The sequence below is a fragment of the Salvelinus sp. IW2-2015 genome, linkage group LG6.1 (assembly GCF_002910315.2).
Source record: "Salvelinus sp. IW2-2015 linkage group LG6.1, ASM291031v2, whole genome shotgun sequence".
NCBI lineage: Eukaryota > Metazoa > Chordata > Actinopteri > Salmoniformes > Salmonidae > Salvelinus > Salvelinus sp. IW2-2015.
This window is the reverse complement of record NC_036845.1, coordinates 15,666,493-15,683,075: the sequence shown is the minus strand read 5'-3', so window position 1 is coordinate 15,683,075 and position 16,583 is coordinate 15,666,493. Positions and strand designations below refer to the sequence as shown.

Sequence of the window (16,583 nt, the reverse complement as noted above, 5' to 3'; positions counted from 1 at the left end):
AAAATAATTAAAGGACAGATTGTCAAATGAGGATTTGTACATATCTCTGATCTGTTCACCAAATTAACTAAAAGTGCAATTGAAGATTTGCAGAGAAATAGTCATAGCTTTAACTTTGTTACCCTGTTAGAGAATATTGCCTAATTGAGAAAGAGGGACTGTTGTAACATTTACCACAATGGCTTAAGAGAATAACCCGTTTAAGGAGAGACAGAGGAACAAGGTATAGAACAAAATTTTAATATTGTTCTTGACTCTATTATATCTTTATCACACATCCATTACACAACAAAAGGGTGTCAAAATCACTCTGAAACAGTAAGATGCTTTTGTGAGAATAATGTGTCATTATAGGTAGTTTGGGAAACAACCTTTTAAGGCATAAAAGTCCACCCCATAAACGACATTATAAAATCCAACCATTCTATAGAATGCCTATAACCATGGCATCTAAAGGTACTCAAACATTTACATAAATCAAGCTTGTTTATTGAACATTCTGACATTTGTATTACACTGATAAGTTAGCCTATAGAAGGAAAATATATCATAACCCTGCTTTCCTTTAATGGAAAATAGGAAATTGGCATTCTCATTTGCGTTCAAATGTAATAACTTTTTTTCTGTCCATCTTGCTCTCACTCTCTCGTTCTCTCTCTCACACACGCTCTGTCTGTCACTCTCTCTCTCTCTCTCTGTCACTTTCTCTTTCTCTCAAGGCAGCAAGGCACATTTAGGAGCCGAAGGCAATTAGCGCCCTGCAATAATAATAAGGCGAAATACTGCAAAGGAGGAAAAGCGAAGTGGAGGCCTGTATGCAGACAGCTGATAAGCAGTAAATAGAAGAAGACTTCAATGGCCTCGCATCATGCATCCACTACATAAGGGTGCGTCCCAAATGTAGAGTGTACCTGAATACAACCCAGCAGCCCCCAGTCAACTCCCAGAAGGGGACAGTCCCACATGACAGACAGGAAATAGCCATCCTCTCTTTTTCCTCACAAAACATATAGAGACACAAGCATGACCTGAGTGAATCGGCTGATGGCCATCTTGCCATTGGTGACTGGTGCACTCTCATCTTTAGACTTTAGAATCAAAGTCTTTAAGTCATTAACACATTTCCTATGACTGTGGAATTGTGAGTATCCCAGTGTTTGTTTGTTTGTTTGTTTGTTCGTTATAGACAGCTGCCTAATATTTTTTTCCCTCGTAATTTCCGTGTGTCAGTTGTGTATGACGCATCTTCACTCATGTCAGCTTGTAGTGTCAAACAGTATGTTCAGGTTTGAAAAAATATAGTCATTATCGTTTCCATTGCTATTTATACACTGTTGTCCATCAATAAAAGCACCGGAATTTCAAATGTTGTTTTGATTCCATTGAATGGAATGTACTTTCACCCTTCTTCAAAATCACTCATTTCACATCTTCCCCTCTCACAGGTTTGTATCACCATGGCATCAGCCTGGATTACAATGTTTGCCACGCTGCTGCTGGCATTTGTGAATGGAACGAAAGAAGGTGTGTGCTGTCTTTGTAATAAATAACCTTCTCTAAATGGCAACACCTTGCCAGCAGTAGCAAAGACGATAGAATAGACACTTCACATCCCATTGTCTTAAAAATGTTGTTTTGAAATGTAAATCTTGAAAAAATCGATGTAATTTGAGTTTCACTGAGACATGGGAATATAGGCAAGAAATATGGTCATTTATTTGGTGGCTTAAAGAGAAATTTTTCCACCTCCCTCAATGTTGCTGATGAATTGATCTGCTCTTGGCTCTCTGTCCTTTCCTGACAGAGGTTCACACGTCTCCATCTGTGCGGGTACACACTTCCACCCCTGTGGTGGCCTTGGGGTCACCGGTGACTGSCTCTTGCGTCATCAGAGATGACTGCCCCCTCATAAAGGGACAAGCCGTTCACATTGTCTGGCACCTCAACCAACGCCTTATTCCCAGCAGTTCTGCAGCAGCCAATGAGAGTGGTAGAAACACTGCAGCGGCCAATGAAAGTGGCTGGATCTCCACAGTTTTATATTCTGTGGCCAATCAGAGTGGCTGGAACTCAACAGTGTTTATACCTAGCTTCACAGACACCAGTGGTATTATCACGTGCTGTGTCCTCCACACCTTCCCGTGTCAGATCGTAGGAGCAGTGGAGATAAGAGCTGGATGTGAGAGAGATTTTTTCTTTCTTTGTTTGTTTCTTTGTTTGTTTATCCCTGTTCAGTGGTGTGCTGTATGTATAGTCTACCATAGCTACATTATCATTCATAGTAAGGGATATCTCTTACCCCACATAAAAAGATTACAGATGGGACCATGGTAAAGAATGACATTTCTTTATTTCATTAAAAAAAAATTAAATGTTGGAATGAAAAAATGCAGGTCTGTCTTGCAGTGCCATACCTCCCTGAGAAATCTAAGTATACTGAGCATAAAATAAGAATAAATTAAAATGTTTTTAAAGGTAGACTCAGCGGATATTGAGATGAGCGTGATGCAAGACTTCGCTCTCACACGGTCACACACAGTATCTGCGCATATGCACAAGTTCACCTCACGCTGTTACAGCGTGGTAGCCACAGGACCAAAACAGCTGTGAAGTTGAGCCTCTTAGTTATTACGGAAATTGACCCACAATGCTGTTTACTTTCTGCATCTACTTCATGTCGCTGAGTCTACCTTTACATGTTTTAAACATACGCTTCACCTCAGATAAAGAATAAAAACCTGAACTGATAAAAACAGTTCTGTAATGTAGTTCTGAAGATTTTATCATTTGCTGTTCCAAAATCAAATTAAATGTAATTTTAAGGCTCTTTTTAAATCAGCAGATGTCACAAAGTGCTTATACAGAAACCCAGTCTAAAACCCCAAACAGCATGCAATAAGATGTAGAAGCACGGTGGCTAAGAAAAACTCCCTAGAAAGGCAGGAACCCCCCAGGCTCTGAGGGGTGAGCGCCAACTAACTTTAACATTGTTTTGCTCACCCCAATAATTGTTTTTTCTATAGTTCCACCTCCAGCACCACAAAACCTTAGCTGCCTGACTAACCTTACCAAACTGGAAACCCTCTCATGCCAATGGGACCCAGGACAGGACACCCACCTGCCCACACAGTACACTCTTTACACTGAGATCAGGTGAATGCACCAATTTGTAAGTCGCTCTGGATAAGAGCGTCTGCTAAATGACTTAAATGTAATGTAAATGTAACAAGTGGCTATTGGTGGAGAACAAGTGAATCTGTTGTATTTTTTTAATTTACATGTCAAATGTAAATGTATATTGTAATTACGATGCTATTTATTAAATGCTTTCTTGGACAATCTAGCTACTTTGCCCCTTAGGGTCACTGTACTATAAATGCCTGCATAGGTGTGGAGGTTATCCAAAGAGAACCAGTTTAGATGTTACTTCCAAGATGCTTTCTGTGGCAACCTACTAATATCACTATGCATAGGTGTGGAGGTTATCCAAAGAACTTAATGTGGAAGATGCATAACTGTTATTTGCTCAAGAAGTTGTATTATTTCTTAATCTAAACAGGGATTTACCGGAGAGCGACACGTACGTGCTGCCGCCAGGGGTACATCACTACAGTATACCACGTACCGCTTTTGTTCTCTTCTCAGAGATAGAAATATATGTCAAGGCGGTGAATGCCTTGGGTCAAGCCACCTCAACACCTTTGCTTCTGGAGCCAATGGAGTCAGGTAAGGAAGTAGTGATTTGGGCTGTGATTTACAGGATATGGTGTCCATATTAGGACAGCCTCAGTCACACGGACTTGGTGTCACTTGTGACTCTGAAGCTGTCCTAATACAGACACTGTAAAGACAGTTATTCTGAAGCTCACTGTATTCTTTAAACCTAAAAGACAGAACCGTATGTTCAAGTACTTTGTGGCATTGTATTGAGATGAAGCTATTCACATCATAGGGGTTCTAATATAACTCTCATATTGCAGCCAAGTTTGACCCTCCAAAAGTTCTGAAGGTCCAAGCAGAGCCAAACACGTATGGCTGCCTAAGGCTCAGCTGGGGTCTCTCTGAACAGCAAGCGTGGGTGACCATTGTGACCTTGGAGGTGCGACTGAAAACAGCAAACAGCAAACCAGTAAGAGAATGTCCATTTCCTAAGTGTCCACATATTGCAAACATTTGAACAACATTTTTATGATTTAACAACATTAACAATAAATGATCATACCAACTGTACGAGGTAACCCTAAAAATGATTACATTACTGTGAGTGTGTGTGTTTGCGTGTGTATGTATGTTTGTGTGTGTGTGCGTGCGTGCGCGCGCGCATGTGTGTTAGGTCCCAGTGCCCCGCTTAATGCGCCAGAGACCCATGGAGGTGTGTCGTCTGCTCCACGGGACAGAGTACCACATCCAGATACGGGTCAGGTATCACCAGAGTCCATGGAGCGAATGGAGTAACAGCAATACTGCAGTCACGCTTGAGAGGGGTATGTCCTGCATCAATTCTGTTTAATGTAACGTCATTTATCACTCCCATGGTACAAATCTTTTAATCTATTTCTTATTCTTCTGTTCATTRGGCTTACTTTTCACTCTATGCTAATGAAATGTCCCACATTTTCTATCCCACTTTTTACAGCTCTGGTAGAATGTATGTATTGACTATGTGTTTTACTAGCTCTTTGGAAGTGAATTTCTAGCCGACACCTGTCTAGTCTGGAAGAACTCTCCTCTTCTCCTCACACAACTGAGAGGCACAAACATTTGATGAGTTTCAAAATGGACACTTCTGCTTCTCTTCAGCTCCCACTGGACGACTCGACTCTTGGATGAAGGTCTCTAGGGAGCAGAGGCAAAAACATCTCAGTGTATACTTGTTTTGGAAGGTAAGAACAACACACAGAACACACTCAAATTTGACACATCACAAACGTTCATATTTCCTGTGATAGTGGTACACAACTTGCCTTTCCTCATCCATCTCCTTTCTTCCTTTTGTAGCCATCGAAGCAGTTCCATGCCAATGGCAAGATCCTGTCCTATGTTGTCTCGCGCCAGAGACAACCCACGAAAAAGGGACAGTTGTGCGTCACATTGGATAGCCACTGTGTTTTCCAGCTTCCCAGGGGGTAAGGAAAGTGTTCCTCAGTGCTGGGAACGCTGCGGGGACATCCAGCCCTACTGAGGTGGAAGTGTTTCAACACAGGGGTAAAGCTGTATTATTAGTTTGATTGTGTAAAATATCTCTTTATACACAATCTTTTAGCATTTTGTTCATTAGTCCACTGTCCACTGTAAAATCCCAATGGTATGTCAGTAGTACATTTTTCAAGATGGAGCACTTTCAGTACAGAGCGAAAACTAAATATCCCTGTTGCTGAATTCCAAATCAACCCCTACACCCTAGGCACTCCTGTAGATTTGAGAGGATTGCATATATATATCAGCATTATGGTAATAGCTTTATCTGATTGGCTGGGTGGAAATGTCACCATATTTCTTTCACCTATGCAATCCTCTGATCTAGGCTAGGGGTCAATTCAGAAATCAGAATTTATGTATAAGCAGAAGGTGTTCTGTGTGTTATGTCAGCGTCCCAAACACCCTATTCCCTATACAGTGCACTACTTTTGAGTCCTATGTGCACTATACAGGGAATGTGATGTCATTTGGGACTTTAAGCTTACCTGTGACATATTGTGTGGTAAATATCTGCATCTGTCCCCAGTTCTGGCAGCAGTCTCTGACGTCAATGTCCTTCCTCATGATGAGAGATCACTACTGGTCCAGTGGACAAGCATACATGCATCCAGTGTCACAGGCTATGTGGTGGAGTGGAGGCCATTGTGGAAAATGGACCCTTCCCTCATCTTGTTTGACCACATTGACAGGAATCAATCCAGCACTCTAATATCAGGTATGGTTTATGTCAGTTACAGTATAAGGTACACACACATACTGTGGTTTCATTCACCTGTCATGCGTCTCTAGTTCTGTGTTAGAAGTTTGTTGGAGGACTATGTACTTCTTTCATATACAATTCTCCTGGCTGCACAATTAGTTTATCTGCAGGGACAGTAACGTTTTCATTGAATTGCATCTACGGTATCAGCTTGTGARTGTGTTCTCTAGTTTGTTGTTTGAGTTGATTTGTGCAGACCTTTTTCTTTGCGGGATTTTGTCCACATGCTATGAGCTTAAGCACTTGGATCCACTGTTATCTCTTTCTCCTTGTCTCCAGAGAGCATCGAGCCATACAATCCCTATGGGATCTCTGTGTATCCTAGGTATAAGGACGGAATTGGCCTTCCTCAGACCGTCGAGGCGTACTCTAGACAAAAGGGTGAGTCGGTAAACACCAACCCTTATACCTTGGACTTTGTAAGATCTTTACAATATCAAAGGAGGTGTTGCAGGCTTCGTTTGAGTCAATGAGGTGCGAATCGGCTGCAAAACATACCGATGAGAGGTGGTACAATGCTTCCCTCTATTGGAGACATAGAGCAAATGACACCTCCGCATACTGCTACCACCATTACTATAAGCTTAATCTATTCTATTTATATCAAACACCGACATTATAGCTCTTTGTCAGCATGACAATACCAACAAATCGGAACACTATTAGGTTTATGACATTATATAATTGATATGGTAATCGCCACTTCTTTTATTGCCATTTAATCCATATAGTCCTCAATGTTCCCTGTTGTTTCTGGCAGCCCCATCTGCCGCCCCAAATCTGAGGGTGAGGGAGACGTTGCATTCTCGTATTGAGCTTACCTGGGAGGAAATTCCACTATGCCAGAGGAATGGGATTGTGCAGAGCTACCAGGTCGTCTACTGGGATGAGCAGGGAAACACCAAAGGTGGAAATATGCTTATTGTGATGCTGTTGATGATACAGCTATAGATGACTGAAAGTTCATACAAAAGCCTTATTTTGCCAGGCTGTCATTGTAAATAAGTATTTAGGTCACACTGTATATGGACAGTCTAGATGCTCTACAGATGGTCATACTATCAACAAACTTGCTGTTGATAAGCAACTGCTTTCTAAGGTTATGGTTAGGTCTAGAATAAGGGTTAAGTTTAGGGTTAGGATAATGGTTAAGGTTAGGGTTAGAGCTAGGGTTAAAGTTAGATAGTTAGTGGAGCATCTACAGATGGACTATCCAAATAAACGCCTGGTTAAATAAATTAACATGTAACCTCAAACTGCAGTTGCTGTGTCCCTCTTTTACAGTTGTGACTGCTGAGCTGGGAAAGAGGAGGTTGGTTCTAAGAGAGCTCAACCCTTCATCCTCATACAAAGCCTTTATTATGGTTAGCACAGGTGGCGGGAGTCTGAACGGATCAGAGGTTACCCTCAAAACTGAACCAATGGGTTGGTATTAGAATTTTGTCAATAAGAGGAAAGTGCTTTTAAATAAAAGTAATATGCAGTGTTATTTGAGGACTAGTCTCGCTTGCCAAACTCATGGCGCTCCACCCTATGTGAGGTCAGATACTGTATCAAGAAATTGTCTAAAACATAAGTCCTAAATCTAAATACGTATATTTTCAGATGCCTTTGCTATCATCTTGAGAGTTATTTCCTCTGGTGGTGGGCTGTCATTGCTCATCATTATCTCAGTTCTGGTCTGCTTCTCAACACATGAACGGTGAGAACTCAACATTGACTTCATGTCAGTAAATACTTGTGTGTTTGTGCTATTTAAAAACAATACAAGTTTCTGTTCCCATCTGAAGGTTGAAAATGTGCTTTTGGCCCAAGATCCCTGACCCTGCCAACAGCAGCATCAAGAGGTGGACCACGTTGGATTCAATACAGGTGCAGTATTAGGATTATCATGACAAAGTATGTATTCAGTGTGTGTTGGTAATCCCTAAGTACAAGGTTTACAATTTTTKGGGGCATTTATGCATCTATTCCATTTAATGTTTCTGTGGTTTGACCAAGGAGATGCATGTTTCTTTTTCTCTTTGAAGGATATTCATGTTGTGTTCATGTTGATCAATATTTTGTCTCCTCTGGTCTGTTGTAAATCAAATAAATGTCTGATCAATACATACAACTCTAAACATATTGTCATTTCTAATGCTAATACAGAAGCACCAATAACTTGTCCTGTACAGTTATTGTATGCTGTTTTCATATACATTCCTTTGTCTAAGCTTCTAAGGCAGGGATCCCCCAACTGGCGGCCCGTGTGCCAAATTTGGGCCATGGTTGATTTTATTTGGCTCCCCAAGTTTGAGCAAAAAACGTATTTTTTATTGATTTTTTTTGTATTTTCATTGTTGGACATAAGACTGTAAAAACACCAGAAAATCAGCTCCATGTGATTTTAATTTTAAAATCTTTTCCCAAGTATTCCCATGCACAGGGGTGCAACTTTCACTGGGGACAGGGGGGTCATGTCCCCCCCCACMTTCTGAAAWATCATTMCCCCCMCCCCCCCCYMTTCTATCATTGCAATCAATGTGATACAAAAGAATGGCAACGGTGTACTTTAGGACCATGCGGATTCCTCTGAGCAGTTGGGAAGGCAAGTTTTTTTCAGTGCAATGTGAGGTTTTTTTTGTTTAGCAATGAAACGTCACTGATCTGTCAGTTTCCCTAGCTAATGATCTACTTTTCACACTGACACAGTAACAAACAGCTCTTGCGTTAAATGCTTCACTGCCATGGTGCACAGTAGAGGTCTGTGGGAACAATCTCGTCATCCCACTCCCACCTGCACCTGCTGGCTTTCTGTCCAACTCCCACCCCCTACCAGAAGAACTGGTCCCAAACCCAGCCATGGTCTCAGCAATTTTGCGCCCTATAGGCCATATCAAATTAGCAAAAATAACTTAAGAAAGAGGTTAAATTAACAGAAGTTCTCACATGGCCCTTATATTGTATTACAGGGCTATATCAGCCAATATGCTACATGAGGTTTGAAGAGAGCAGAGTTGGAGAGACTTGCACTTTCTCTTGAGCTATTTATAAAGCCTACCTTTTAGTAGTGGGAAGATTTTCAGACGAAGAAATATGGGAAATAAATATTTAGGCCTATTTCTAGGAAATGGAGTAAACTATAGCCTAATCATAGGCCTATTTAGGAAGTACATTTCCTTGGAAAGATAACTGCTCCGTGCTTCACCGCCCATGCATAGGCTATAGCCTACTCTATTTGAGACCACACGCTCACCTGATCTCGCAGGTATGGCTACTGACCTGAAAGCAGCAAGAATGACCGACAGCAACACTTGCTACGTTTTGCATAGGTCTATTGGAAATTGCCTATCTTTTAGGAGGCCGATTTGCAGGCAAAGACAAATAAATGGGTAATAAAAATGGATTGAAAATGAAAAGGCACAACGCTCGCTCCCCATAGTAGCCTAACCTATATGCATGTTGTGCTCTTTCCTTTTCAATGATGATTAGATTTTTTTTATTGTACTTCGACTCACATTGGTTGAGCACCCTCCACACCTTTCCATTATCAATATTTATTTACAGACACTGTAGTAGACTACAGTCTAATCGTATTTAAGTTAATTTCATATTCATGTTAACTGCCACGTGATTCTCCGCCCATGTAGGCAGCATATTCTATTTCAGTTAGACCACACGTACTAGGAGCACTTGAACTCTCATGCCCAACTAGAAGAGGTAGGCTACTGAAGTTGAAGCAGCGAATTCTGTGTGTGAGTAATGCGAAAAATATGTCCTTTTAATGCAGTAGGTAGACTAACGTTTCCAAATAAGCTGTCTGACCGCCCGCTCCTGTCCGCAGCATGAAAAATGCAGACCGCGCCGCAATGATCTCTGTCGGGACCGCAGTTCCCGCGGGATGTAGCCCTCTAGTGCAGTCAGTACACAACACTAACCTCATCATATCTAAGCAGGATCAGACAGCCAGGGAAGACCAGTCTACGGAGCTCAGGAGAATTTTGCAGGATATTAATAATATCAGTGAATGATACAAAGTTCCATCTGGAATTGATGTGTAGACCTACAGCAGCTACAGGACAGCATTTAAAGCTTAAAGCTACACTCTGGGATCTGGTCATTTCAATTATTGAACCATTGATTCTATTCTTGGATAATATAATGTATAAATGTACACCAAGGTCATTGTTTGTCATGCCTCATTTTAAGAAGATCAGATGGTGACAGGAGTCTCAGCAGGGTCAGGCAGCCAGGGAAGACCAGTATGTGACAGAGGTGAGGTACATTTTTGCCGATACAACACTTTATTCTCTCTGTGCAACAAACACTGAACAAGCCAGATGCTATTTTAAGGTAGTCTAACAAACATCCAACGTTGATTTCCAAACTGTATCAAGGGTTAATAGAGGCTTTTCTCGATGACACTAAACATGTAAAACAAAGATGTGAGGAAAACCTGGTAGAATCTATTGATGATGATGAATGGATACAGATATGTTTGAATGCCCAATCATGTCCGTATCATCTCAGACATAAATTGCTGCGGTTAACGAATGTACTGTACGTCAGTGAAACTGAATTACATGCACTAAGAAATGGCATTCCTCCGCTGGAGGTGTAAAACACAAAAGGGGACATATTCAGCCAGCCTGCTATATAGGTATGTGTATGTATATGTATGCATATGTGCATGTACGTGTATGTATATGGATATATATATATTTACCAAAAAAATATATGGGGGATTGGAAATGGTGCAGACAATTACATTGATGGAAGTAACAATCTTTCCGCAATATTAAGCTGATCCACCCCTAAATAAAAAAGTTATGTCCTGAAAGTAACCAGTTAATTTTTGGGTGCAACGTTCAGACGTTCACAGAAGTAGCAGCAGCATAACACAATCATCCAAACCGGAAAATGTAGGCTACGTTAGTCCTAGAGCTAACTGAGGAAAGATTTATGTAACACAGGCGGTCATATTTAGCTAACTCTCAGCTGACAGAAACAACAATATGAATTATCTAATAGCAATTACTATTTACAATTCATCACATCACGGGTGAGCTCCCCATTGATCAAAATAATTGAATAAGTAATCCGCAGATGGGTAGTTGGTGCGAGCCACCATGTTTTTTTCTCTTTGAGTCAACCAAAGATAATAAGAGGAGACAAGATGAGTTCGGTCTGTTTTCCATATGCATGTTGAAGGGGGTGTGTCGTCTATGATCATTCACTTCCCTTCATTCACTTCCGGGAAGTTTACTTGAAAGATGAGTGAACCATTTATTATTTTATTCTCTATGCTGGTTTGGTCGGGGTGTGATTTAAGGGTGGGTTATCTAGGTGAATTATATGTCTGTTGGCCTAGTATGGTTCCCAATCAGAGGCAGCTGTTTATCGTTGTCATATTTATAATAGGATCATATTTAGGTAGCCATTTTCCCATAGTGCTTTGTGGGATCTTGTCTAGGTATAGTTGCCTGTGAGCACTAATCTGAGCTTCACATTTCGTTTGTTCGCTTTATTGTTTTGTTATTTGAGTTTTCTCTTCCGAATAAAAGGGATGGAAACATACCACGCTGCATTTTGGTCCACTCCTTATGACGAACGTGACAGTAATATAGTACACTTATCATAATTTGTTGTTAATCCAGAGAGGATAGCAAAAGTATCTACATCCTCTATGAGGCCGTGGAGAGATTCTAATTGTGGTTTTAAAAGAAAACATGAATCATCAGCGTACAATGACACCTTTTTAAGCCACGGATTTTTAATCCCTAATATTATTGTTGGATCTMATTTTAACAGCTAACATTTCGATGACAATAATAAATAGATATGCTGATAGTGGACAACCTTGTTTTACTCTTCTAGATAGTTTACAACTTTCTGAGATGTAGCCATTATTTACTATTTTACACCTAGGGTTACTAGGTGTAAAATACATAACTTTAACCCATTTTATAAGAGATTCCCCAAAATTGAAATATTTGAGGCATTTATATATAAACTCCAGTCGTACGTTATCAACTGCCTTTTCAAAATCAGCTATGAAAACCAGGCCTGGTGTCCCCGATATTTCATAGCATTCTATTGTTTCCAGTACTTGTCTTATATTACCTCCAATGTATCGTCCATGTAAAAAAAACTGTCTGATTAGGATGAATAATATCTGACAATACTTTTTAAATTCTATGCGCCAAGCATTTTGCTCKGATTTTTGCATCACAACACTGAAGTGCAAGAGGCCTTCGATTTTTTTTAAATGGACTGGATCGTTATATATACCACTTGGGTCCTGTTTCAGTAATAATGATATCAGACCTTCTTGTTGCATGTCCGATAATCTACCATTTATATAGGAGTGGTTAAAACATGCTAATAATGGTCCTCTGAGTATACCAAGAATGATTACACCTGTTTGTTGGTACGTGTCAAAGGGTTAAACATATTTAATAATGATCTCTTACCAAGCTTGATGACTGGGCATTTTTTCTTACTTTTTGTTCTAAATAGAGATGCCATATTGGATTGTGTAGAAATGCAGGAAATTAGCTTTAGATGCACCAAAATCTTCTGGGGGAGGATCCCCAGACCCCCGCCAAGTTAAGTTCCCCCAACTTCTTTAACCAAAGTGGTGCCACTGCCCATGCATAATAGAGAGACACGTAATCGTATAAAAATGTAAGTAAGGTTTGAAATGATTGTTTTTGTCAAACAATATATTAGTTTGGGCTTCTTGTAGTCAATTTTTAGTCTACAAATTATTTGTAATTATGTTCCAGCCCCCGACCATCCGCTCAAGAAAGAAATCGGCAGGCGGCTGAATATAGTTGATCCCTATTCTAAGCCGACTCGGGCTTTACTAATTATTGCGAACAAGTGTATCATTGAACTAACTGTATTCTGTAATTAGTTACAAAACAATAGAAATGCAATTGTGTATTACTGCTGTTTGTCTGATGTCCAACAATCCATAATCAGCTCTGTTGACCATGAGAGCATTTTGCAGAGAAAATGGGTTGAGGCATACTATTTAGGCTCAGAATTACATGTGGTCTATTGTTTACCTTGTCATCAATGACATGTGGCCCATTGTTAACCTTGTTACTTGGCAACGACCACAAGGGCGTTCAAAGAGCTGCCAGTTTCAATTTTTAATGTCACATGCACAACTACAGTGAAATGCCTTTCTTGCAAACTCAAAACAACAACAATGCAATAATTAATAACAATGTATTACTAGAAAATAAAAATATAAATAATTGCTTGTAAGAAAGCATACCATATACAGGAAAAATGTAAAAAGTCCGTTCCAATACCATATTTACATGTGCATGGAGGTAGATAAGTATAGGGGTAAGGTGACTAGGCAACAGGATGTAAGATAAACAGAGTAGCAGCATCTTGTGGGTGTGTAGAGTCAGTAGAAATGTATGTGCATATTATGTGTGAGTGAGAAAATGATGGAGTGACAGTGTGTGTATGTACAGCCCTGTGAGTGTGCATAGAGACAGTGCAAACACTGAAATAAAAGGTCAATAAAGATACAAGGTAAACTCGGTCCATGTAGCTATTTTGTTAGCTATTTATCAGTTGTATTGCTTGGGTATAGAAGCTGTTCAAGAGCCTGTGGGTGTCAGACTTGATGCACTGGTATTTCTTGCCGTGCGGAAGCAGAGAAAATAGTCTATGGCTTGGATGGTTGGGGTCTTTGACGATTTTCCGTGCAGTCATTTCACACCGCCAGGTATAGAGTCACACCGCCTAATATAGAGGCGAGCTCATGAATATAATAATAATAAAAATGTATTTAATTTGTATAGCGCTTTTCATTACTGAGTTATCTCAAAGCTCTACTGAGAGAAAAAAAAACATTCATTTAGAATCAAGCCAGGTAAAATAGCAATAGTAGGCTAGATGCTAAATCCATTTTAGATTGAGACTGGGACTAAGAAAAAGACTGTCTGTAGAAGTTGGTTTTAAAAGTTCTGAGTGATGGAGCGGCTCTCAGATGGTCAGTGAAAGCATTGCATAGGCCGAGGGGTAAGGGAGCAGAAGGCTCGGTCCCCATAGTTCGGAAACGTGTCTTGGGGACTTTAATTAAGCAGTAGGGAGTGGCTGGAGCAGAGAGTGCAAGGTTGCTCGCTAATTGAGATGAGATCCCTGATGTAGGTGTAGCTCAATCCATTCAAAGCTTGAAATACAACCATGATCATTTTAAGTTGATTATGTAGTCAGTGGTGTTGGGCCAGGATTGGGGTAATGTGGTCTGACTTCTTGGTCCTGGTCAGGACCCTGGCAGCACTGTTCTGGATTAGTTGGAGCCTCTGTAGTGATTTGGCTGGGAGGCCCACGAAAAGCTCAATGCCGTAGTCGTTTCAAGAGAAGATAAAAAAATATATATGTTACCTTTATTTAACTTGGCAAGTCAGTTGAGAACAAATTCTTATTTTCAATGACGGCCTAGGAACAGTGGGTTAACTGCCTTGTTCAGGGGCAGAACGACAGATTTTTACCTTGTCAGCTCGGGGATTCGATCTTGCAACCTTTCGGTTACTAGTCCAACGCTCTAACCACTAGGCGTGAATGAGTTTCTCTGCATCTGGCTGGGAGAGTGACGGTATGACCCGGGCAATGTTTTACATATTTGTTTTATGTGGGCATTGAAGGACGGATGAGGGATCAAACTTGACTCCTAGGTTAGAGATGACAGAGGACAGGTGGATGGACTGGCCGGTGATTGTAAGGCAGATGTTTCCAGCACAACTTCAGTCTTGCTACTATTCAACTGGAGGAAGTCCTCTTTCATCCCTGCCCTGATGTCCTCTAGGCAGAGTTTTACTAGGGCAGAGATGGTGTCCGGTTTGGTGCTAATGTAGGCCTGGGTATCATCAGATTAGCATTGGAAGTTGATGTTAGGAAGGAAATGTCCCAGAGGGAGCATGTCAATTAAAAACAGGATAGGCCCCAGCACTTATAGGATGCCGCATGTGACTGCAGACTCCTCCGATCTGGACTCTCCAATAGTGATGTATTTCTTCCTATTGGATAGGTAGGAGAATCAGTTCAGAGCTGTTCCAGAGACAGCAGCGTGCTCTCTGAGACGCCGGTGGAGGATGTTGTGGTCTACTGTGTCAAAAGCAGGACTGAGATCTAAGAGGAGGATGATAGGAGATCCAGAATCAGCAGCCATCAGTAGGTTGTTGGTAACTTTAACCAGATCTGTTTCAGTGCTGTGCAAGGGCCAGAAGCCATACTGTAAAACCTTGTACAACTGATTAGATGACAGATGCGATTGAAGCTGGTTTGCAACCACTTTCTTCAGTACTTTTGATAGGAAGGGAAGGTCGGAGATAGGCCTGTAGTTGGATAGGATGTTCTGGTCAAGGTTGGGTTTCTTCAGTAAGGGGGTGACTGCAGCTTTTTTGAAGATCGATGGGTGCTCAGGGCTGGGTGCTCAGGGGGTGGGGTGCAGGCCATCTTAGAGGCCATGATGTTTGTCCTGATAGTGTCAATCTTTGTCTTGAAAAAATCTGAGAAGCGATTGCACTGCTCAGATGAGGCTGCAGGAAAGCATGAGTTTGCAGGGTTGAAAAGGCAGTTGATGGTAGAAAACATGGTTCTGGGGTTACATTTTATTGTCAATCGTGACAGAGTAGAAAGCTGGTTGAGCTGCTTTTAAGGAAGCAGAGTAGGTTGCCTGGTGGTCTTTATAGGCCAGTAGGTGGACAGTCAGGCCATCCTTCCTCCATGAGTCTTCAGTCTGCACAGTTAATCAGTGAACCAAGGAGAAGAGCATTGTAATGTTACTTCACATATTTTTTCAGTTGCAAGGATGTTCAGCGAATTACTCAGAGTGCTGTTATACAGATTGACCATGTCATCGAGGGCCAGCTCACTGCAGCTCAGACTCAAAGGTGGACTGGGTGTGTTCCTGAAAGAGTAATGGTTTAAGTTTCCACAGAATAACAGTGAGAGGATTTGTTTGTTTACGTTTAAAAGCAAGGCACTCAAAAGACTGAAAATCAGCAATAGTCAATGGGTTTAAAATAAAGAACTCTCTGTATAAAACAGCAAGGCCTCCACCGCACCTTTTCAAAAAGTGTCAGCCATAGAACAACACCCCTGAAACAAATGAGGGTTAAGGGCCTTGTTCAAAGGCACATCAACAGATTTTTCACCTTGTTGGCTCAGGTATTCAAGCCAGCATTGTTTTGGTTACTGGCCCAACGCTCTAACCACTAGGCTACCTGGCACCCTTTGTATTCAGGCGGAACTGCTTTATTAAGATGGTAAAAGTCACCCTCTCTGTGAAATGTTTCAGTGAGGCAGGTCATGTCTAAGTTATTAATCTGAACAACAGAAGTGATTGATAATAAATGTTAACGTTTTTTCCAGAAAGCATTATTGTGAAATGGTGTTAATAATGTTAGAAATAGTGTTAATAGAAGTCACATTACTCTAAAATAATCGCATTTTCAACTGGAGTATAAAAATCGAAAAGCCCCAACTGTTTGTTTTTCTTAAAAAAAAAAAATCATAACCATCCTTCTGGAGCAAGAAGGAAAGGAAAGAGAGAAAGGAGGTCCATCATGCATCCAGTACATCAAGAGAGTTTAATTCTACTATTAATCAA

General features: G+C 40.9%; 1 protein-coding gene across 1 annotated transcript; it reads left to right on the top strand.

Annotated features, from left to right (window-relative positions):
• Positions 1-580: 580 nt before the first annotated feature.
• Positions 581-7,961, top strand: LOC111964732 (granulocyte colony-stimulating factor receptor-like). Its single transcript, XM_070443831.1, is given in 16 exon segments — positions 581-887; positions 1,446-1,524; positions 1,805-2,179; positions 3,024-3,153; positions 3,560-3,726; positions 3,981-4,165; positions 4,334-4,484; positions 4,801-4,883; positions 4,999-5,122; positions 5,125-5,232; positions 5,735-5,914; positions 6,239-6,340; positions 6,720-6,866; positions 7,244-7,384; positions 7,565-7,661; positions 7,750-7,961. Coding segments are annotated over 15 exon segments (2,151 nt in total). The 5' UTR covers positions 581-887; positions 1,446-1,457; the 3' UTR covers positions 7,844-7,961.
• The last annotated feature ends 8,622 nt before the right edge of the window (positions 7,962-16,583 follow it).